This window comes from Natator depressus, chromosome 9 (assembly GCF_965152275.1).
Source record: "Natator depressus isolate rNatDep1 chromosome 9, rNatDep2.hap1, whole genome shotgun sequence".
Taxonomy (NCBI): Eukaryota; Metazoa; Chordata; order Testudines; family Cheloniidae; genus Natator; species Natator depressus.
Genome location: NC_134242.1, coordinates 84,625,202 through 84,650,103, shown reverse-complemented (window position 1 = coordinate 84,650,103; position 24,902 = coordinate 84,625,202). Strand labels below are relative to the sequence as shown.

The 24,902-nt window shown below is 43.5% G+C and overlaps 1 protein-coding gene across 3 annotated transcripts in view; it reads right to left on the bottom strand.

Annotated features, from left to right (window-relative positions):
- Positions 1–22,742, bottom strand: part of SMARCA1 (SNF2 related chromatin remodeling ATPase 1) — a 66,704-nt gene extending 43,962 nt beyond the window's left edge. The window contains exons 1-8 of one of the 3 annotated variants that reach the window (XM_074962517.1): positions 22,724–22,742; positions 13,709–13,795; positions 8,592–8,758; positions 7,757–7,857; positions 7,542–7,642; positions 5,931–6,110; positions 485–640; positions 69–200 (exon numbers count right to left, since the gene is read on the bottom strand). In XM_074962517.1, the coding sequence (XP_074818618.1) occupies positions 69–200; positions 485–640; positions 5,931–6,110; positions 7,542–7,642; positions 7,757–7,857; positions 8,592–8,758; positions 13,709–13,711 (840 nt within the window). In that variant the 5' untranslated portion in view covers positions 13,712–13,795; positions 22,724–22,742. Of the gene's footprint in view, positions 1–68; positions 201–484; positions 641–5,930; positions 6,111–7,541; positions 7,643–7,756; positions 7,858–8,591; positions 8,759–13,708; positions 13,796–17,955; positions 17,975–22,048; positions 22,218–22,723 lie in introns of those variants that run through there. The other 2 variants (XM_074962516.1, XM_074962518.1) reach the window with 2 other exon arrangements.
- Positions 22,743–24,902: the final 2,160 nt, after the last annotated feature.

Here is a 24,902-nt window from a genome sequence, read left to right as displayed (position 1 = left end):
ATCCATCCTCTCTGCAGGATATATCATCAGAATTACGCTAGCGAAATATATATCAGGCCCCAGCTTACATCTGCAGAATTGAAGACATCAGGTAAAAGAAAGTTGAGTAATGCCCACAGTTCATGGAGGTTGTTCTGTAAAGGAGTTCCTGTCAGCAGCAACCTATTTGTTGTCTTGAACTCACGTACAATCTCAGAGAGCTAGGAAAAATAACAAACAGCATTTTTTATCTGTGGCTTAAACACAAAGGGACAGATTTTCAAAAATCCTGAGCACCCATCACTTCAACTCAAGTCATTGAGAGCGCCATGTGCTCAGTACCTCTGAAATTCAAGCCCCAAAAGATCAAACTATTATTTTCAAAAAATGACCTTCAGGAAGGATTTGAATAGGACTAAAATATAATCTAACATTTAAAATCTAAAAATATTTTGTTACAAAATGCTCAAGCAAAGGTTACGAAAATACTGAAATTGAAGTTTACCTTAGATTTTTCATTCTTTATTCTGTGGGCTTCATCTATCACCAAATATCTCCAGTTAAACTTTTTGAAAACAGATTTCTCCTTAATTACCATTTCATATGAGGTAACGCAAACATCCCACTCTCCAGGCATCATAACATCACGGATAAAAGCAGCCTAATGTAAAATAATATTAATAGATATTAAGTAACAACAGCGGGCATAACTTATCTGGAGCTCTCTGCCCCTTATGTCTGCCAATATTATTGAAACAAAAGGTTAACGAGTAAAAAAAATAAAAGATTAAGCACATATGAAAAAGAATACCTGGAGTTACACTAATTCAAGTCAAACAACAAAGGCTTCCAATCTTTATGTTTCAGGGCATAAACTGATCAGCAGCTGGAGTTAAGATGAAAGGCATAAATCGTCCCCATTCACCTCAGTGGGTGTTTATTCTTAAGCATAACTATGTATTTTTAAAATAAATATTTCCTGTTAAGTGATCAGCAGTGAAATAGTTAAATAAGACATCCCCTTCAGTGACACGTGAAGGAGTGTTTTCAACAATGCTGTATATTAAATGCCCAAATATTGGGCTAATGTAGAGCTAAGGTTGCCCAGTAATGTCTTGTGCATTTCTAGAATGTGGATGCTAAACTTAAACCCCTGAAAACCAGGGAATAAAAAGAGGTAAAGCAACACAAATGTAAACCAGGACACACACCGTTAAGATACATGACATCCTGCAATGCAACTTTAGCTACCTGCAGCTTTAACTGTACCCCCTGCCCCCATACACACACTTGAGAGCTGGCAATAGCCACGGTTCCATTATAGCGGTGCAAAGATTAACAAATTGCCAAGCGAAATGGAGATTCTCTCTCTCGCAATCTTCAGATCAAGACTGGATGCCTTTCTGGAAGATCTGCTTTAATCAAACAAGTTATTAGACTCAATACAGAAAGAGCTGGATGAAATTCTATGGCCTGTGTTAATAAGGTCAGACTAGAAGACCTAATGGTCCCCTGTATCCTTAAAATCTGTAATACATAGACATTAGGAAGGACTAAACATGTGCTGTGTTTGTGTTATGTTCTAGAGATCTGAATTACGACACTGTCTGCACACACTCCACCTGCATTCGCTGTAGCTGCATTTAGTGGTGGAGCGATTGGTTGGAGCTAGTATGCAAAGCTGTGACTGGTTCATGACAAGAGACGCATGTGTACCTTAAGACACCAAGCATGCCCCATTGAATTTTGGAGGTTATGTCTGCAGAGGTACACAGGGTCTTCTTGTCATGGGGACTGCCAGCAGTCTGGTAGCGTACAGGGTCTCCAGGGCTTAGCCAGAGTTAAGTGAAGGCAAGGCAAAATGAATATACTGTCTCAAAAGCAATCTGCAGGACAAGAGCAAAATGGTAGTAATATTGTACAAGCATGGAGTAGTTTGTGTGGGGTAGGCTCAGTACTGGAGTATAGGCAGCTTCTGTCTAATGTCAAGCATAGCAAACTTTGTCCTGCAGTGCTCATGTGCTCTATTCCCAAGGTTTTCCGTGACATTTGTAAAGGTAGGAGTGCTAGCATGTGTGTTAGTGGCATGTTGGGGCACTGCACAAAGAAGTTGCACTGCAGGGATGTACCTTATCTTTGTATTTCCAGGCTTTCAGAGAATTAAGTTTAATCACACTCCGTATTCTGGAGGGGCACCAGGCACCACTGGGCAACCTTAACACTGCATTAGTGAACCTTTGGAACATTTAATTTCTCAGCAGCCCCTGCCCACCCATAATTCTCCCCTCTCTACTGTCTTTGGCTCCTTGGCCACCATGAATCCTGCCACAGAATGCACTGGCTGCATGATAGTTCCTTCATTGCCCCTGCATCATCTCATCTTTCTACCTCTCCAGCATAGCTCAGTTCTTCCTTCTCAGCCCTCTTCCCCTCAGAGTCAGATGTCCACATGGGATCTGCTGGTTAAAGAGCTAGGGAAAGGATGCAGGTACAGTGCAGGGACACTAGCATGAATCCATGGGACTTTTTTTTTTTTTTGAAAGGAGGGATACCTATGGGAGGGCACACATGCAGCCGGGCCCCCCCCATCACTGATGAACTCAGACCCCCTCCTTCCCACCCCGCTCTACCTTGTGCTGCTACAACACTCCCCCAACCATCACACACGCTGTACTACGACTCTCCACGTCCCCCCAACTTCTCAGATTCTCCTAGCACTACTCGGATGCTGCTCCATCTTATCCATTGCTCTGACCATCCCCACACCTCCTGCTGATCTGAGCACCCCTATTCCAAGACCCCCCCATACCTAAACACACAAATGCTCTGCCCTCCTGATCACCATTCTAGGTCCCTGGCAAGCTTGGAGGGGTGATGGGGAGGTGGTATGGTAGTGAGGCTGTGAAGAGTGCCTGCAGCAGATGGAGGCAGGAAGGAGCCCAAAAGTGAAGATGCAGAGTCCCTACCCCAAATCTGGGCCTAATGTGTGGGGAAGGGGCTGTCCACATGCATCTGCAGCACAGGAGGCAGAGAGATATATGCAACAGTCCTTCCAGTCAGTGAAACATTCTCAGCCGAATAAGAACTTCCCATAGAAGTGAATACAACCTGCAACAATAGTTTTAGAGGTATGAATTGCTCCAATGAGTGGGTATTCTCATCCCCCTTCCCACAGTTTCAGCACTTGTGGGCCTGTGCCCTGCACCGAGTTTGCCTATTCTCAGCTCCCGAGTCCTGACTCTGGTCTTAGCAGTGTGTGCTTGGAGCATGTTCAAGCATGCCTGTTCTCAGCCCCCCATTCCATCTCAGTACTGATCACATGCCATGCACTCAACATGCTTATTCTCAGCTCCCCATTCCAGTCTAATCACTGTGGGTCACATTTTGAAGTGGGGGACAGAAATAGGTGATATAAATGTGTGAAGGGTTGGGAGATACCCCATACCCAGATCTAAACTCTTCTCTTTTCTGCACAGCTCTGGCCTCTCCTTTTTCTCTAGAGACAATGGGATCAGGGGAAGGGTGAAGCTGATGCCCCTTCTCCACTGCTGGACACAGCATAAAGAAAATGATGATTTCTGGGTTAATTTGCCAGTAGGGATGCAGTGGAGGAAAGGGGAGCCGTAGAGGAGGAACTGTGGCTCCACTTCCCTTCCCCTTAAGTACGTCACTATGGGAGAAAGTGCTTAAGTTCCCCCGTTATGGATCTACTTTGTCACTGCTTCTGAGCTGTCAGAGATCAAGGGTCCTTTTTTGAGGACAATCCTCTATTTATCGAGGGACCTTAAAAAAAAACCACACACACAAAATCTCCTTTTTTAGGAATCCGATTCTTTATCAAAGCTCTGTCATAAGCACAATGGTTGTGAAGGGTCTTTGTCTGGTGATGTCCTGGATCCTCAGTAGCTGTGCCAGAGCACAACCCTAAGGACCAAGGGTCGGCAATGATGTAAAGCCTCCACTCTGTAGGCTGCCAAACCCCACATCCCCTGCACCACCGCAAACAGCACCTCCACAGCTTCAACTCCCCATATTCCTCAGGCTCTGAACGAAAAAAACTTACAAGACTATGGAAGTATCATGAACAGCTCGTTAGGGGGCTGTGTATCAGGATGTCTCTGGAACAAGTGACCCAGGACTTACTTTACTCTGAGAGACAAGGTGGGTGAGGTAATAGCTTTTAATGGACCCACCTCTGTTGATGGAAAAGAAGCTTTAGAGATGCACAGAGCTTTTTCCACCAGCAGAAACTGATCCATTAAAAGCTATTACCTCACCCACCTTGTGTCTCTCATACCCTGGGACCAGTATAGCTACAACACTGCAAGCAACTTGTTTTTCTTGGATCTCGCTCAGAATGATTACATTATCCCAATTACTTCCCCGTCTTTCATTTTCACTCTGGTTAACTAATGTTAGTTTCTTTGAAAATACTTCTAAAGTAAAATCAGAGTCTGTGTGTAGATTTTAGAGCACTTTAAAATATTGCCCTTCTCCAGTACATGTGGGCGAGTGGGCAACACCAACTGTCACTTGCACACATCCTGAGGATGGACAGAGGGAGTTCAAAAATCAAGAGTGACCAAACACACAATATTATCTTTTTTATAATTTCATGATATTTCATGGTTCACTCTCCATTACAAACCCAGGAGGCTCTCTGAGAGTGCTCGCAGATCAGAGCTCAAAAGAGAATGGGCTGATCCGAGCTGCTGCAGTTTGCAAAGGGGGGTCGGGGGGAAACGGACTTCCCTTTTCAAGAGAGTGGACTGAAGATTGTTCGGACAGAGAGGACTAAAAGTGGTCACATGGAATTGTGAGATACTTCCAGATGACTCAGGACCCGAACCAAGCAGGGCTGTGCCTATATACAAAGCAAACAGAGGCTCAAACCCTGGGTCCCTGCTTAACTGAAGCCCAGACCTCTAGCCCTTCAGGTTCCTGGGATCCTGGGTCAAAGCCCTAGGTTAGTGCAATTGCAGTGTAGACACAAGGGGAGTTAGGCTTCAGCCAGGCTCCAGCACAGGGTTACAATGAAGTGCAGACATACCTGTAGTCACTGTGGTGACAGACTGCCTGGAAACCCATAGCTTGAGCCCCAGGTATCTATCTGTGCACAAATTAGAAGAACCAGACAATTTTTAAAAATGGTAGTTTTTAAGAGTGATTCTATCTTGGGAACCCCTTGCTCAAATGTCCCCAAATTTGGAGCATTAACTAAGCCACGCCCCATGAAGCACAGTGAATTTCAAGACAGCACGTGGATTTTAGAGCACTTGTCTTTTAAACGGTAAGCAAACTCTTAATCTTAACTACAGCAGAGCTGCTGCTGTTATAATTCACCCAATTCACTCTGTCCAGTATAGTTTTAAATTACACAAATAATGGCTCTTCCACCAGTTCCCTTCAGAGATTCTACAATCTAAATGTTTCTATTGTGCCCATCACCATGTGTTGGGTACCAGTCAAACAGAAATAAGACATCTTTCCATCTTTATTAGCCAAAGTTTTCCTCTTATCATCATCCCATTACAATTAGGATCAAGGAATAATGGAAGCCCAGAAAAGGTGGGGAGAGCAACCACTAGAGAAAGGAGACAAAGGGAAGGTGACAACAAGGCTGAGAAGTAAAGAATATAATCAGCTGAAGGGAAAAGGGGAATACAGAAGTTCAGTAGTCACCAGAAAAAGGTGAAATCAACAGAGGAAGGAGTTTGGCAAGTGGGATACATTGTTCATCAATTTCTTTACAGTTAAATCCCTGTCTGTTATTCTACTTTAGCATTTCCTATAACACCTATTGGCATAGCGTCTAAACACCTCCCCACAATAAGATGGTTAAAAGCTACAGTATTTTTTCACCAGCCAAAGAAACTACTTCAAACAATTGTATTTCCTGGAACACCAGTTTCTGACATGCGAAGCATAATACCTTTCAGTTGTTCACTTACTCTGGCATCCTTGTCTCCAATAAGACAAACCGCACGTAAAGATGGAACCCAGCGTTTAAATTCATTCATCCAATTGTGTAAAGTTGATTTTGGAACCAGGACCATGTGTGGTCCAGGAATGTTTCGGTAATGCTTCAGATAGCCTAGCAATGCTATTGTTTGCAAAGTTTTACCAAGACCCTACATTAGCAAAGAAAAAAATTAAAATGAAGTGTCATCATAACATTAAGGACATCAAAACTATTTTCCAGCTATTTAATGCTGCTGCTGAAACTGCTTATAGTGAAATGCATACAGTGCAAGTCTACAATTGAGACGAATTAAAACCCATGTTGCTTCAATGTATTACAATATCCCAATTACAATTCTGAATACACCCATTTTGTGCAAAGAACAAAATAGTTTTACTATAAGAGAGTTCCACTGTATATAAAATGAATTATAGGGACTTCAATGTTAAATTACAGGATGGCTCAGAGCAAAGTTTAATAAAAAATTAAAGTCCCTATAGTATTATGCATCTCTTGTTTGAATTACACAAAAACTTATTTCACCGTTAATGAAACTGCATCTATTATGATCTTTTTACTTACACAAAAAGGGTGCATTAACCACATAAAGGATGGAAAGAGTAAAAAGTGACCTCTTTTGCTGAAGCTAGAGCATAACATATCCTCTCTGCTATGGCCCAGTACAATTGCCATTTAAGTCAATAGAAAGACTTTAATGGGAGTCAGATCAGCACCAGAGAAATCTATTCTTTCTTCTATCCACATGTGTAACGCTAACTTTAGTAACTTATGCACTTGTTAATGGGAAAGCAGATCACTGGGACAGATGGCAAACTCCAAGAGGACCTATCCAGGAAAACTGTTTGCCTCTGTAGTCAATATCCAGAATGAAGCAAGAACCAAAACAGGCATATTACGGCCCAGATCCTGTTTGCCCTAATCACAGGAGAAACTCAGTTAATAGGGACATTCATGTGATTAAAGTGAGTTGGATTTGGCCCTATATTATACATAGACTTTTGCGGTATTAAACGTTTTCCTAGAAATTGACAACTTCAATGAGGACTTGTTTTTTTAAAGATATAGTATAAAAAAGTTAATTCCATTTCACAAAATAAAATATATCAAGCGCAACAATTTTTCAATACTGAAATAGAGCATCAGAAATGTCAAATGCAGAGAAAAAAAAAAGATTTATTTATTTAGCAGCAACAGCAGAATCCTAAGTTAGCTAACAAATCCTGTATGGCATTTTCTTTCTGGAAAGCATCATGAGAGAATAATTCACATTTTCATTTTTTAAGACATATTAACTGTATATAGAATAAGAACCAGTGACAACTATGCATGTGTTATGCTCCAAAATAGGCATCAGCATATAACTATGTATGCAATAACTAGTCAAAAGGGTACAAAGCGATATCCTGCTTCAATAAGTTTATTATTCCATGTATTTCTTCCTGTTAGAGGAAATTGTGCACAGAGCATGCAATTTAAACCCATGAAGAAAGTCCTTGGGCTGACGAAGGTCACATATGTACACAAAAAAGATCAAAATAGAATGATTACTCTACATAAATTCCAAAATCTTGCTGCTTACCATTTCATCTGCCAGAATTCCATTAACACCATTCTCATACAAGGAGATCATCCAGTTCAACCCTCTAACCTGGTAATCTCTTAGCGTTCCTCCTTTCACATCTGCAAATGTAAGATTCCTCTAACTAGAAATTTTTTAATTTTATTGTGATCTACTTATGAGATCTTACTTAAACCAATCAAAACAAAGAGAAAACTTCCAACATGGATACTCACATGAGGGCGACTCCTCAAATCGAACACACACATTAGATGTTTTTCGACTCTCAGACAGCAGCTCTTCATCTTCCTCTTGCTCGGTGCGTCTGTGACGATAACTGAAGAAGGAAGAAAGTTTGCACGTGAGTTTGGATTCTAAAGCTTTTCAACAGAGCTAATGGAATATACCCTGGCTACATTTTTGAGAAAACAGTAAATTAGGATAGAAATCACTGTTGATCCAGCAAATCTATATTCTATCACCTGCTCTTCCACAGAACCAGTTTACCATTAAGTAATTATTCCCAGATATCCATTCCAGCTCTGACTTATTTAGGCTAAAATCCAGCCCTTTCCTCCTCAGCCATGGTTGTACTGTGCAAGGAGAAAGCAAAAATTCTGCAGGTGGCTGTGCAGGGAGTGGGGCAGAGGGGCATAAGGTACACACGGACTATGGCCACACAATCTGCCACTTGATCAGTATACCATTCAGTATACCATTGATCAGTATACCATTCAGAAGGATAAGTGAAAAGTTTCAGTTGAAAGTTCAATTCCAGAAATATTTGCTAGGATGACTTCTAAAAATTATTCCAATTTAAAAAAAAATAACTTCCAAAAATAATATTTAAGTGCCTCATATAAAAAAAACCCCAAATCAGGGGGAAAAGTCTCTCTCTCACACACACACTTTCACCTGTTTAGTACTACAACTTTACTTTTTCAAGGAGTTCTGGCATACTTAAGCCATAATTTTTCAACTGCAATTTAAAAGATAGATAATAAAAATATATAATTTGTTTGAAAAAATAACTTTGAACTTTGACATAAGAATAGAGATACGAAAACATACTCCCCAGCTGAAAGTAAACTCTGTTTTTCATCTTTCTTTATCCGTGGTCGTCCCAATTTGACTTTCAATGGTGATGTTGGAGATTTCTGTGCTGCAGGCTGAATAAAATGTGCAAAAAGTTCCGTCTGCTTCAGGAGAAATTCAAATCTTTTTGCCCGATCTGTTTTCTAAGTTACAAAACAAAAGAAGAAATGTGCATCTTTTCCCCACCAACAATAATTTTATTTTTGTTAAAACAAGCAACTTACATACCTCAGTACTGATCTTGCAGAGCAATCTGAGCAAGCGAACTTTGCAGGAGAACTCCATACAAATGTTACATACATGAGTGACAAAAAATTACCTTTTTTTTTTATTTACACTGAGGGATGAAATCCTGGCTCCCCCTCAAGTCAATGGCAAAACTCCCCATTTAAGTTATTGTGGTCAAGATTCCACCTGAGAAGTGTTTGCATTGACTAGTAATATGTTGCTGTTTCAAAAACTAAAGCAACTAATACACAATCCTGCTCCCACTGAAGTGAATGAATTTTTCTGTCGGACTTCAGTTGGAGCAGCTCAGGCTCCAAATGTTTCTTAAGTCCATGAGTCACACCTGCTACACTGTATTTAATAGACTATAAATAACAGCTATAACAGTTTTTAAAGAAGACAGCAACTAACACCATGCTATTTTCCTGTCAGTTCTTAAACAGTGTTTACAAAATCTTATGCATTATGTAACTTAAAACAGTTTCGTTGTGAAATCCTTTAACCTCTCAATATGTGTTTGTTTCAAATACTAAAGTAAAAACAAAAATTAGTATCATAACTTTCTTAAGCAATACGTAAACTACAGAAGATTCCTCTAAAGAAGAGCTGGGTAGCTGTTAGATGCAAACAGCAGCAGTCTATCGGTGGCAAGATAGCAATATTCACAAATGAAGCTGAAAAGATGCTGATACATCCTTTTTGCCACAGGAGGGCAATATAAGTTTCACACAAACTCTTCAAATCTTGATGGCAAGCACAGTTTAACAATCACATAAGAACAAGTCTTTCTAAAAAACTCAATACAGATACCACTAGAGTCAGTTATTATTCCCCCTTGAATTTATAGCTACTGAATTGTTTTTGTATAAAGGTCTTCATTATTGCCGGCCTATACAATTTTAGCAGTTTTCATATACATATGGTTTACTCCATTTATTTTTTTTTTTTTAAAAGAGGTTATATATAAAAACACATACAATATTATTCTGCACTGCATGAACTATGTGCAAATAGCTAGAACGCCACTTTATAACTATCCACAAGTATTCGTTCCCAACAAATAAAATCATCAAATTCAGGTTTTTAGATGTTTGTTCCTACAGTTTCTCTTACTCACTTTATGATTTCTTTCTGAAGAGGTATGTTCCATAAACAGTATATGACAAACAAAAGGCATATAAATGTACTGACCCCAAACGTATGCTTCCATTCTCCTCTCCCCAGTTCAATGAAACATCACATTTGTGGGAGGCTGGACAACTCAATGGATGAGAAATGGGATACAGAGTATTTGCTGCTTCAAATCCAGCACAGGTCAGCAGTGATATTAGCTTGGACATTTGGGATATGCCTACACAGCCTGGGGCAACAAGCCTCCCAGCAAGGGTCAACAGACTGGGTTTGTGGGGCTCACAAGAGCGCTCTAAAAATAGCCGTGCAGTTACTGAAGTCGTGGCTTGGGGCGAAGCTCAGGCTTCAAGACCGAAATCCTGCCTAGGCTTCAGGGCCCGAGCTCCAGCCCAAGCCACAACTTCAACGTGCAGTCAAAGTGGTTCACCCTCATCTCAGCTGTTTTTAGACCAATAGCAAGAGCCCCACTAACCCAATGGATCCAGGCTGGGAGGCTTGCTACTGTGGGCTGCATGGACGTACCCTTGGTGGTTTTGGAAAAATGAGCTGGTGTCAAGGTTCCTTCCCCACTCTGAACTCTAGGGTACAGATGTGGGGACCTGCATGAAAGACCCCCTAAGCTTATTTTACCAGCTTAGGTTAAAAGCTGCCACCACAAAAATGTTACACAAAGAACAGGGGAAGTACCCACTTGGAAATGTCTGCCCCCCAAAATATCCCCCTAAGCCCTACACCCCCTTTCCTGGAGAAAGCTTGATAAAAATCCTCACCAATTTGCATAGGTGAACACAGACCCAAACCCTTGGATCTTAGGAACAATGAAAAAGCAATCAGGTTCTTAAAAGAAGAATTTTAATTAAAGAAAAGGTAAGAGAATCACCTCTGTAAAATCAGGATGATAAATACCTTACAGGGTAATCAGATTCAAAACAGAGAATCCCTCTAGGCAAAACCTTAACTTACAAAAAGAGACAAAAACAGGAATATACATTCCATTCAGCACAGCTTATTTACCAGCCATTTAAACAAGAGGAAATCTAACGCATTTCTAGCTAGATTGCTTACTAACTTTTTACAGGAGTTCTGAAGAGCATTCCTGATCTGCTCCCAGGAAAAGCATCACACAGACAGCCAGACCCTTTGTTCCCGCCCCCACTCCAGCTTTGAAAGTAACTTCCCTCCTCATTGGTCATTTTGGTCAGGTGCCAGTGAGGTTATCTTAGCTTCTTAACCCTTTACAGGTGAAAGGGTTTTGCCTCTGGCCAGGAGGGACTTTATAGTTCTGTATACAGAAAGATGGTTACCCTTCCCTTTATATTTATGACAGCTGGTAACAAAAGGGATCAGCTGCCTTTTATAACTGTAACAACTCTTGGCCTCCTTGTTGACAGTCTCAGAGAACAGGGCAGCACAACACAACTGCAGAGCAGATGGCAGAAGAGAGGAGCAGGGCAGCGGGGCTGAGGGGCAACAGCATCCTCTGTGCATGCTGCCAATGAGACAGTGCAAGTGAGACACTGACAGCACTCACAGTGCAAGTGAGACACTGACAGCGGGCGTGGCCAGCAGCAGCAGGGCAGCAAAATAACCCAAAATACCGCAACTCACAGCTGCAAAAATAACCTGAAACTGTCAGTTAGAAAAAGCCCAACTGGGCTGGGAAACTACATACCCGGCAACCGGAGCAAGCTAAAAACTGTACAGAGATTATATTACCATCTCAACCTCTAGAGGTGGTCTCTCCAGAACAGGGTTGGGGGACTCTGTGAGGATGATGTGCATAAACTTGTATTATTGTTGCCCATGCCTGTCCTGTGAGTAAATAGAGGTATAAACTTCTAACATGCCTGAAAACGTTGCCTAAGTAGAGATGAGAAAATATATTACTAAGGGCTAGATTCTGCCTGCCTCCTAGACGGGGAGGACGACACAAGGATACTCCTCCCCAGCTCGTGCAGCCTACATAAAAGCTGATCAGAATGCCTGCCTGGGTTCAGGGATCTGAGACTGCTTCCTCCCTATTGTCTTTGGGGGAGCTGTAACATGGTGCCCCACGGGGCGGGGAGACAGGAAACGAGACAGGGCCATGGCTATGCATGTTCAGCCTAACACTAACCGGAAGAGCTGGTCAGACAGGCAGAGGGAAGTAAGCTGCACCATACTACCACCTCCAGGGGAGTACCCTTGTCTGAGGGGCCAAATGAACCGCCAACGAACTCAGATAACACCGCCGACAGAGGAGAGGGAAATAAAGCAATTCAAGGTCAGGAGGTCTAAATCAGACTGACAGATGATGATACTGACTGGGAACAAAGCCAGCCACACCTGATTTATAGCCAACAATTTTACAGGTTAGAGGATATTAAGGGGTGAACCCTGGAAAATAATATCACACTTCCATTGCTTTATTGCCTGACTGCTGAAAATACAGGCTATTTGATGCATATACCCTCTCTGCTTCCAAGCAGCAGAAGGGTACTATTTCGGGAAGACTGGATCCAAAATACATATCCTTGCAAAACACAGGTGCTACTTTTTGGGATCAGTTATTTGTATTACCACAGCACATTGATTTTCTTTCTAACCATTGACCTGTGCTTAGCACTTAAAATGAAGTATTCACTCAGCCAAGCAATCACTTCCTTAAGCCTCTCTGGCAGTGGATCTCTGTCCCTGTTCCTATCTAATCAGGCATTTCCGTCAGATTCCACCACTCTCTAGAAGAGCACTAATGAAAATGTAGCAGGCCATTGGTCACTGGCATCCACCAAAATCTGACCCTGTGAGTGACATTCAAGATTGGGCCTTGTGTGTTCTGCTATGGGTTTCTCCCTTAATGTCCTGATTAGCTCTACTTTCCTGTCCAGCATTCTCTGTTCCTTAAGCCTGACCTGATGGATCATAATTTGCAGTGTTATGTTGTGGAGGGTGCCCAGATTTAGGATTCTGTGGCGTTTTCAGAGACGTTGTGTACAAACACCAGCTTCTTGTTTTTCTCCCATTTAAGAAGTGAAAACTCTCAATTTGTGTATAAAGAATGCAGAGCTATGAAGTTATTTCCTTTGCATTCTGAAATCTGTACAAAATTCTTGCATGGACTCAGGCCACACCAAAAAAAAAAAAAAAATTATATATGCTACTAATATCTTTTCTCTCTCTCCCAAACCTAACGCCCCTTTGTCATGTGCATTTTAGATTCTGGACCTAGTTTAAAAGTGTGCCAAGCATTTCATTTGTCCTGTCCATCCTCCAAGTGCCCTTGTTAGATTCTGGATGTTCATATCCTTGTGGGTGAGCTATGCCCATGTGTCTCCCTAGGTCACAACACACACTGGCTGCAATCTCATGTATCCCAGCTTTCTTTCAAAAAACCCTAAGGGCTGAATACATGTCCACGTACATAGGGGTAAACAAAGTATACAGAGAGGGCAATATCTTGGATGGATTTGTGGGAAGTTAAACCCCATCCACTTAGGCTTTCAAAGTGTATACCTCAACCCTCGGCAAACAAGTCAGTTTCATGATTCACTATCTCTCAGCTTTGAAAATTCCCCTGCACATAGAGATGTACTTCGAGATCAAGAATTGTATTTAATTAATATTGTTATTCTGATTCCATTTTCCTTCCCTCCCACTGACATCCTGTCTGCAATTTCTTGTTTCCTCCCATTGTCTCTACCTAGCTCAGTAAAACAAAAAGTTAGCCATCTGTTGTGCTATGAAACCACACTTACCATCTTCTCTTCATATTCTGGATCAATTTCTTTTTCAGGTCTAGATGCCTTGGGAGGAAGTTTGAGTTGAAATGGAGGATCATTTTTCTGAAATTCAAATTTTAAACATTTATTAATATCAATACAGTGAGCTACTGAAGCCAAATTGAAAAAAGTGTGCAAACTTCAAAAACAGTATCAGAATTCTTTGTTTAAAAAAAAAAAAAAAATCAGATCACCCACATACCAAACAAAATGGAAAATAAGCACTGAAAGAAAATGTACCATCTCACCCTAATCGGAGCTGAAATCCATGAAGAAATAGCCAATGAAGGGCAGATATGACCAAATAAAAACCTCAGATTAGCCTTATCACTTCCTATGTATCACCTCACAAATAATCCCTCAGTTCATCCTGGGAGTGGGAGGTTTGTTTACCCATAGGAAAGGCCATGGCTTACAAAATTGTCAGCCTGTTCCTAAATATAAAATTCCTAACTATTTACATTTTTGGCAGCTGGATCCTGATCTCCTCCTCTACCCACCCAAAAGAACAGTACAAGGTCTGAGATAAAGGCTTAACTTCTCTCCACCATACACATCAAGAAACACAGATTAAATTTCATAGATCCCCCTCCATGGGGCACACTCAGCCATATAAGGGAAAAAAGTCTGTAATTCAGGGCAAATCGTTTAAGACATGGTGATCGCAATGGCTCATTTTCATGCTTTACACAATTTGTAGATATTCACAAAAATACTGGACAATCTTTACATACACAAAACCTCTACTAACTTCAATGAGAGTTTTGCCTGAGTAAAGACTGCAGGTTTAGAAACTAGTATGGACTTTCAACCTATTATTCAAAAAGATACAAGAATTCTTATCTGGAAGGTTTTTTCCAATTGAATGTAATCGTTTTAAAAATACGTCTTTTGCTCCTGAAACGTAAGGCTCACCTGCAAAAAAAAGTTTAAGTACTAGCCTTTTTGATATCTTAAAATTAGAAAAGGTGCTTTTGAAAGGGCATGCATCATTTCAAATAATTGCTTTAAAAAAGGCTTTTAAAAAAGTTATCTAAGATATTCATACTTGATGCTATATGTCCTCCACGCACAGTGATCCCATTACCCACACGTTGTACAGCTCTTAGCACAATGGAGTCCTGACCTGATTGGCCTTAAAGCACTATTGCAATATAAATGTTAAAACAATCTATCTGAAGGTTTATTGACTTTTTTAAAAAGGCTGCCAAGGTGATCCCAGCAATTACAGACCAGTAAGCCTAACTTCAGTACCTGACAAATTGGTTGAAAAAATACTAAAGGACAGAATTATCAGATGCATGGATGAACACGATTTGTTGGGGAAGAGTCAACACAGCTTTTGTAAAAGGAAATCATGCCTCACCAATCTATTAGAGTTTTTGAGGGGGGTCAAAAACACGTGGACAAGGGTGATTCAGTGGCTTGGACTTTCAGAAAGCCTTGGACAAGGTCCCTTACCAAAGGCTCTTATGCAAAGTAAGCTGTCAAGGGGTAAGAGGAAAGGTCCTCTCATGGATTGGTAACTGGTTAAAACATAGGAAACAAAGGATAGGACTAAATGGTCAGTTTTCAGAAAGGAAAGAGGTAAACAATGATGTCCTCCAAGAAACTGTACTGGGACCAGTGCTGTTCAACTTATTCTTAAATGATCTGGAAAAAAGGATAAACAGTGAGGTGGCAAAATTTCTAGAGAATACAAAACTAATCACTATAGTTAAGTCCAAAGCTGTCTGCAAAGAGTTACAAAGGGATCTCACAAAACCGGGGTGACTGGGCAACAAAATGGCAAATGAAATTCAATGTTGATAAATACAGAGTAACGAATATTTGAAAACATAATCCCAACTATACAAACAATATGATGGGCTCTAAATTAGCTGTCCTAAATTATCCTATCCCGGAGCACCCTCCTGCACCCCAAACCCCTCATCCCCAGCCCTACCCCAGAGCCTGCACCCTCAGCCAGAGCCCTCCTCCACCTCCCCCCCTCACCGGCATGGAGCCCCCTCCCACACCCTAACCCACAATTTCATGAGCATTCATGGCCCACCATACAATTTCCATACCCAGATGTGGCCCTCAGGCCACAAAGTTTGCCCACCCCTGCTCTGTATAAATCCATGGTAAACCCACATCTTGAATACTGAGTGCATATCTGGTTGCCTTATCTCAAAAGATGATGTACTGGAATTGGGAAAGGTACAGAGAAGGGCAAGAAAAATGATTAGGGGTATAGAACAGCTTCTGTATGAAGAGAGATTTAAAAGACTGGGACTTTTCAGCTTGGAAAAGTGATGACTGAGGGGGATATATGATAGAGGTCTATAAAATCATGACTGGTGTGGAGAAAGTGAATAAGGAAATGTTATTTACTCCTTCATGTAACACAGGAACTAGGGGTCACCCAATTAAATTAATAGGTAGCAGCTTTAAAACAAACAAAAGGAAGTACTTCTTCATACAACACACAGCCAATCTGTGGAACTCTTTGCCAGGAGATGTTATGAAGGCCAAAACTGTAACAGGGCTCAAAAAAGAACTAGATAAGTTCATGGAGGATAGGTCCATTGCTATTAGCCAGGATGGGCAGGGATGCAACCCCATGCTCTTAGTGTCCCTAGCCTCCGTTTGCCAGAAGCTGGGAGTGGACAGCAGGGGATGGTTCATTTTCTCTGAAGCACCTGTCATTGGCCACTGTCGGAAGACAGGTTACTGGGCTAGATGGACCACTGGTCAGATCTTGTATAGCCATTCTTATAGGTTCAGGTACTAAAACTAGTCAAAACTATGCCAACATTTTAAAAAACCCTAAAACTTGTAAATGGAACTAATTTAATACTGAAATCTGAGAGATGAAACATTGAACTCAATGAGCCATTTTCACTTGCTTTTGAGGTAGCTTGGTAATTTATTCAGCTCTTGAAAAAGCTTAGCTAGCTAAACATGCCCACCTGTTTTTAGGGACACAAATCCGAGAATCATAATATTTATGCTAGAGGATGTCTTTTTCAGTTTGGGCATGAATGTAGGACTGACTGCTCTGTCTTGCTTCATTATACTTGAGTTCAGTATCTCAGCTACAGTACTTAGGAGGGTATATTATTGTTTTACTAAATTTACAAAAAATCCCATGAATGCAGAATGCCATAAGTATGTGTAGAGTGTGGCTAAGGAAGAGTTTAAATGCTGCTTCATAAACTACTAACACTTGACTTCTGCGCTGCAGGGCCCAGATAAACGTGTTACAGAGAAGTAGCCTTAAATACTTATCTACCATAAAAGACCTAAGGTTTTTTTCAATCTCGTAGATCAGTGGTTCTCAACCAGGGGTCTGGGGCCCTCTGGGAGGCTATGAGCAGGTTTCAGGGGGGCCACCAAGCAGGGCCAGCATTGGATTCGCTGGGGCCCAGGGTAGAAAGCCAAAGCCCCACCACAAGGGGCTGAAGCCCAGGGCCCTGAGCCCCGCCATGCGGGGCTGAAGGTGCAGCCTGAGCAATGTGGCTTTGCAGGAGCCCATGTGGCATGGGGCCTCAAGCAACTGCTGTGCTTGCTACCCCCAAACGTGGGCCCTGGCTTTTATATGCAGAAAACCAGTTTTTGTCGCACAGGTGGCCTGTGGAGTTTTTATAGCATGTTGGGGGGGGCCTCAGAAAGAAAAAGATAACTCAGTAGATAACTCAGTTGAACATCATGACAGCTCACTTAAGGAAAAGGAAATTAAAATAGAAATTATTATTATTAAAACACAAAGTGTAAATACATTACTTAACTCTACTTTGGTGAGAAGACCACTGTCAACACTAATATTGGACACAATCTTCTTGTTACAGAAGACGAGAAGACCACTGTCAACACTAATATTGGACACAATCTTCTTGTTACAGAAGACGAGAAGACCACTGTCAACACTAATATTGGACACAATCTTCTTGTTACAGAAGACGAGTACTCCTTCTAACAGACAAAAGCGAAAATGACAGCATCAAATGTCAGATGCTTCCTGCAATTCTTCTAGGAACACATGAAATGGGTAAATACAAGTGACTTGTCTATCTACCTGCAGTGAGTAGGACACTTCTCCTGGAAAGGGAAGAATTCTGAAGAACTCAAGATCTTTGTTAGAAATAGCTTGTAGCCTTTATGGCTATAAAAGAGAACCCCACAAATGAAAACTAATGCAATATTGCCTTCCCAAATCTGAAGACAGATGGCTACAGTACCTGCCTCTGCTGCTTCTCATAACTTTTCGACCAGGAGAGTGAAATTTGCCAAACTCACTTCATTGTCCCTTTGGATCCTTATGAGCAACAGCGAAAGTAGGCTTCAAAACAAGAGCAAATTGTTGCAAATGTCACAGACAAGAAATAATGGGGAGAACATATAAGGAGTGTAATTTGGGAAACAAGTGCACAGCACATTATGCCTTCTAGAAGCTGATATGGAAGATAGAGAACCCAAGCAGACTCATGGGACAAGTACCTGCTAACATTCCAACACCCTTTCCCTCCCTGGAAGCTTAAAAGGGGACAGAGAGTGCTGTACCTCTCATAAGGACATTGCTCCCTGTTTGTGGAGGCCAATGGAGAGTGGAGGTGAGAATCACATTTTTACTTACCTCTGGGTAACATTAAGAGCTATACAAGTTTGTATTTTGCTATTTTACTGGAATAGAAGTAAAAATACTTCCTCTTATACCACCAAGCAAAAGCACATACCCTAATCAGTCACTTAAACACATAAGCTTATATTCTTAAGTATAGAATGTATTCTTACAGGTCTTCACAGAAACTTTTGTTGCGACAGTAATGTAGATTACAGGTTTGATTTATTTAAAAAAAAAAAACCCACATACATTTCTATACCAGCAGAAGTCCTAATGTAGACATAATTATATGAGCAAACAAGTGCTGTTCATTCAGTGAACTGGTATAAGCTACAGCAGAAAAAGAATCCCAATACAAGCACCTTCTACACAGAGGGTTTGCTGTATAGCATAGCAGTAAGCTTTGTCTTGTAGACTAGCCTTAGAGCAGTGGTTCTCAACCACTTGCGGCCCAATCAGCACACAGCTGCGGCCCATGTGCCATCCTCAGGGACATTCAAGTAGTATATATATTGTGTGCATGCAGCCCACATAATACACAGAGAGCTGCATATGCAGGCTACAATGGTAAATAGGTTAAGAAACACTGCCTTAGAGAATATAGTCAAAGCCTGTGTAGTTTAAGCATCCCATAACATGGAGGATTATCAAAGTATGTAATAATTTTAACAGCATAGCTTGAGTAACCCCAGGGATCCAAAACATTTTCTCTGACAATCTCTGCTCACTAATTAAGCGAAGATGCTAACTTTAGGCTATGGGAAGGCATTCCAGCTAATGGGAAAGTGCAACAGTGCATCCTAAACTAAATCACTCACATGTCTGGCCACGCAATGGGTGGGAGTAAGAAGCACTGCTGCTTTTTTTGTTTTTTACTTAGTCTTTCCTATGTTGAGCTTTTGTATTTACATATGTAAAGAGCATCCATCTAGATAAAGAAAAAAAATCTATTCCAAGTAACTAATGAAAACTGTATCAAATTAATACAAGCATTTAACTGGCTGTTTACAACAAAGCACTAAAGTAACACAATGTGTAAACAGCATAATGACAAACTACAAAAACACAGCTTATCATTATCTAGGATTACCTGGGATTTCCAGACACTAACATGTACCTGTGCATTGTATAATATCGCTCGTGCATCTGAATTGCAATTCGACCCTGGGGGGCACGTTGCTAAAGTGAAATCTATATGAGATGTAGCTTTGAATTGCTCAGCTATTCATGATTCCAGCTGAACTAGTACTATTAAATAGCAGCAACCAGCTTTCCTTTTGTTAGAAATGTGTGACCTTCTGACATATATACAATGCTAATACAATATTTAATCCACTTACTGGCATATGTCAACTTATCCTGTTCTGTCTAGACACTGTGTCAGGTTTTTTTTGCCAGTTGACAGATGGAAAACCTTATAGCACAAATTGTACCCTGTAGGTAATTCTTGCTCACACTTCTAACTCCTTTACTGTTCCTTAGTCTTAATGTTACTACACATTGCACAGTTCACAGACAACTAAATACTACAACATCATGTTTTTTCACTTCTCTCCATCAGCCTAATTCTTTCACCCAATATATCCAGAGGTGAAATTTCATCATTTGGATCTAAATTCTGGTCACAATGAAATCAAAACAGCTACCATTCAGTGGAACAGAGATTTGGCCCTTCAGGGGTAATCCTAAAAGACTTTTGAAGGGATTCATACTTATGATTAAACCTTGTTTTCCAGTGACACCTGAAGATGTCACTTTTGACATTCCTAACGATCTCTCAAGAGTCCTGGCTTAGTATCTCTTCAGAAAACTGAAGGGAAGAGGAGAGAGACAGTCACACATGCTCTCTTGAGCATCTTGCTTTGGATCATGGAAACAATTTAAACTGCACGTGCAGAAGAGAGCAGCTCTGAGTGGAAGAAATAACGGAAAAACCTGAAAGCACCATGACACCAGCAAACAAACTCCCGCCAGTCAGATATTGTTATTATCACCCCTCCAAACAGCATTTAGCCATTGGCTATCCACCCCCTATCCCTAGCCAGATACATTAAGCAGTTAGTGGGGGTGGATTGAAGTATCATACACTTTTGAAGGGGAGTGGGAAGCATATCCCAACAGCTCAAATCTCCCCTCATCCCTAGCACCAACTGTTTACACAAGCTTAGCTAAATGGCTCTGCATACAGGTAACCTGCTCCCCACCAGGTGGGGCCAGCTACATCCCTTCTCCCTCACACCTTGGTGTATCACTATCATTGAGCACCTCCAATTAAACCCAAAGGTGCAGTTCACTCTCCCAACCACAACCCACCCACTCTCCAAATGTCCAGCTTTTGGTTATGCCACACAGCACCCTAACTACCTGCTACTGCTCCCCTCCCGCATGGGCAAACAGGCCCCCCCCCCCAACTGCAGCTCTTCGCCTGGCTTTAAAGCAAGGAGGGTAGTACACAAGGGACTGGTAGTACCCAAGGGGAAGGCTGACAGAGAGGGACTGTAAGGGTGCATGGATGGACTGTGCACAGGGGGAGATAGAAGGGACTGACGAGCTGTGTGCAGGGGTAACAGATGGGTTGGGTAGGAGGGTACAGAGGTGGGTGGCAGGGTGAGCAAATAGGCTGGAAGTATGGGTGGGCTGTAGGGGGTGGGTTATGGATAGGGCTGAAGGTACAGTGGGTGCAGATAGACTAGGGGTACAACCAGGGCTGGTAGTACAGTGGAGTATGGACAGGCTGGGGTGTAGATGCGGCTGCCAGGTTATAGATGGGCTGTGAACAGGGAGTCGATAGGGCTGGCAGTATTGGGGAGGTGGGTAGATGGGGGGTGGGGATATCTGGATGGAGCTGAGAACACAGACAGGCTGAGGGCACAGCCAGGGCTGCTGGCAGAAGGGGTGGGGGGGAACGGACAGATTGGTGTGTAGATGGGGCTGCCGGGTGGTAGATGGGCTGGGGACAGGCAATACTGGGGAGAAGGAGTGCAGATGGGTGGGGGATATTTGGATGGGGCTGAGGGATGCAGATGGGCTGGGGCACGGCTGGGGCTGGGGGCACAGGGGGGTATGGACAGGCAGTACCGGGAAGGAGGAGTGCAGACGGGTGGGGGATCTCTGGATGGGGCTGAGGGATGTAGATGGGCTGGGGCACGGCCGGGGCTGGGGGCACAGGGGGGCACGGACAGGCTGGTGTGTAGATGGGCTGGGGACAGGCAGTACCGGGAAGGAGGAGTGCAGACGGGTGGGGGATCTCTGGATGGGGCTGAGGGATGTAGATGGGCTGGGGCACGGCCGGGGCTGGGGGCACAGGGGGGCACGGACAGGCTGGTGTGTAGATGGGCTAGGGACAGGCAGTACCGGGAAGGAGGAGTGCAGACGGGTGGGGAATCTCTGCATGGGGCTGAGGGATGCAGATGGGCTGGGGCACGGCCGGGGCCGGGCACGGGCGGGGGAAGGCAGCTAGATCTGGAGATGGACTCGGGTTACAGGGAGGCTGGGGTGGGCAGAGGAGCAGGGGGCCAAGGGGTCTGTCGCCGGGCGGGTGGGGGAGAGAGGGGCCGGGGGCAGACAAGGCTGGGGACTGTAGCCGGGCGCGACAGGGGGCTGTAGCAGCCGGGCCGGGTATCGGGATGGAGTGGGGCTGGCAGCGGAGCAGGGCTCCGGCTCCGGCGCCCCCTCCCCGAGGACTCTGACGCCCGCGCCCCCAGCGGTACCTCCTCGGCGCCGGGCTCCCGCGAGGAGGCAGCGGATGTGGAGGGCTCCTCGCCGTCCGAGCTGGCGGGGCCGGGGTCCATCTTGCGCCGGAACCGGCTCGGGGTCGGGGGGGCCCCGCCGCCCCCAAAACACCGCACGGCCCCGCCCCCTTCTCCCGCTCCCAGCCGAGCTCGCGAGATTTCCGAGGTAGCGGCTCCGCGAGAGCGGCGCAGAGCCCGGGAAAGGGAATCCGGCTAATCAGCCCCTACTGGGCATGCGCGGCCACCCTCAGCGTGCGTCGTGACGCTCCCTCAACCCGCTGCCCTCACTTGCGGCGGGGAGCGGACGGGAGCAGAGGGGTCGAAATACAGCGAAGGGGGGAGGGGCACGAGGGGCAAAAGCCAGCGGAGAATGGGGCAGAACCGAGCCCGGGACTGGGCAGCGGGAGGAGCAGGTTCCGCTCGCCCGCCCTGGCCTTTCTGGAAAGGAGCGGGGGGGGAGCTGTTGTGTCCCAGCCAAAGAACAACTTCGCCCCAGCTTTGACGACACGCTCGAGCAGGGGCGTCCTTTCAAACCGGGCGCGGGGGGGCGTTCTGGTGTCTGGGACGTGCCGCCTCCTGGTGAGTCACGCGGTGTGGGGCCGGCGCTAACGCTCCGCCGCGATCTCGCCCCGCGCATGCGCCCTCCTCTCTCACCTCCGCTGGGGCGTGGCGTGCGGGCCGCCCTTCGCCGCGGCGTGACCCGAGCGGGCTCCTGCTTGGCGGCGCGCGAGCGGAGCCGCCTGCTGCGGGAAGCGGGGCGGGGACAGCGTCGGGGCAGAAGGGTCTGTAGCCCTCCGAGCACGTTCCACTGCCGAACCTGAAATAGAACCGGGGCGTCTCTGTCTCTCCCTTCACTTGCCAGGAGCGTGAGGGGGACCAGGCGTCTCGGTAAAATCAGGACTGTCCCGCTTTTCAGTTCTGCGTCCCGCGTCCCGACCGATGCACGGTCAGGACGCCCTGTGCCCCCATACTGCGGCTTTGGCCGCTCTTTCTTTCTTTGCTTCCCCCTTGCGTCCCGATATTTTGTCCGTTTCCTCTGGTCACCCTAATTAGCATAGATCTGGCAAAGAGGATCTCTCCTGCCCTTGTAGGGCCTGATCTGTTCCCAGTTACTCTGTTAGCTCAAGTGGTAGAGATCTAAAGAACTGAACCCTGTTGCTAACCCACGTTGGGTGTTTGTTCCACACCATGGAATTTCTGTGTGTCATTTATTTTGGAAATAACATTAAAAAACCTACACTAAAGGAATGTTAAGGCTGCAAAGTAAAGCACTCAGAAGTTAGGAACTGCTAGATTTAAGGTTGCCTATGCAACCTTAATACAGCTCTTTTGGATATGCATTAGGATACAGCCTTTAGTTATTAAATGATCACATACTATTTTTCCATAGGATCCCAGCCTTCTTAAGTGCACAGAATAAATAGTGCTCAAGGAATTAACTGCGGCTGTATAGTGAAAGAGGCTATCTGTTAAAAAAAAAAAAAAAAAAAGAGGAGTCCTTGTGGCACCTTAGAGACTAACACATTTATATGTGCATAAATGTGTCAGTCTCTAAGGTGCCACAAGGACTCCTCTTTTTTTTTTGCTGATACTAAATGGCTACCACTGAAACCTGTTATCTGTAAGACTCCTACCTTACCTGTTGCAGAAGCTGGAAGGTTGTAGTGAATGACACACGGGTTTCTGGAAGGAAAAAGGATGGTATTATGGTTGAGGCAGTTGGATGAGACCTTGGAGAACTGGATTCTCATCCTGTCTCTGCCACAGAGTATGTGATGCTGGGGAAGTTACCTAAACCAGAATGTTCACAGTTGGTCAGCAATTACCTGTGCTCACTTTCTGGGTGCCCAGTGGAAGACACCTGGAGCCAGATATGTGGAAGTGCTGAGTGCTTACAGCCACAACTGAAATTGATTGGAGCTGTATTTTTAATATAGAAAATGCAATAAAAATGCTAAGTATTCTGAAAAATTGTGCCATACATGTCTCAAGTTGGGCCCCCCAAATTAGTAGACAGGAAAGTTATCCTTTCCTGCTAATTTTAAAATATCTCCCTTTAATAGCTGATGTTTAACATCGTCCTGAGTGATTCTTGTAATGGAAGTTACTTCATCAGATATAAATACATCTTCTGGCTTTTTCCCCAAACAGAACAGAAATATTTATAGAACACTTTGTCCTATTATTGAAATTTTACCATTTCAGATACCTTCTAACAGTGGGGCAATACCATAGACAGGATTCCCTTTGTTACTGATATACTTAAAAATTCTTTCTTGTCCTTAATTCTGCTGGCCACAGATTTCTCCTTGTGTACTTTTATTTCAATTTTCTACAATTCCTAGTTTCTAATTTATACTCACAGCAATCAAATACCTCTTTTTTCCATTTATTTTGTGTGTCTGTCTGTCTTTTATTAGTTGCTTTCACTTCCCCTCTGAGTCAACTTATTAACTGGTGTATCCGTCTCTCTCAATTGTGAAATTGTGGCTTTTTAGGCATCCAGTGAAGTGTTCTTAAACAGTTCCCAATTATCATTCATGTTTTTCTTTTTAAAATGTTCATCTCTCTGTGGCTCAATTCCCCATCTGTAAAATGAGGATAATAATGCCACCTAATCTCACAATGTTGTTGTGTAGATAAGTTAATCAGAGAATCTTAAAAATGTAGGACTGGAAGAGACCTTGAGATGTCTCAGGAACCTATCCTTGCAACAAAGCCCATTGCCAACTCTGTCCACATATCTATTCAGGGGATACCATCATAGGGTCTAATCGCATCAGCCACACTATCAGAGGCTCGTTCACCTGCACATCTACCAATGTGATATGCC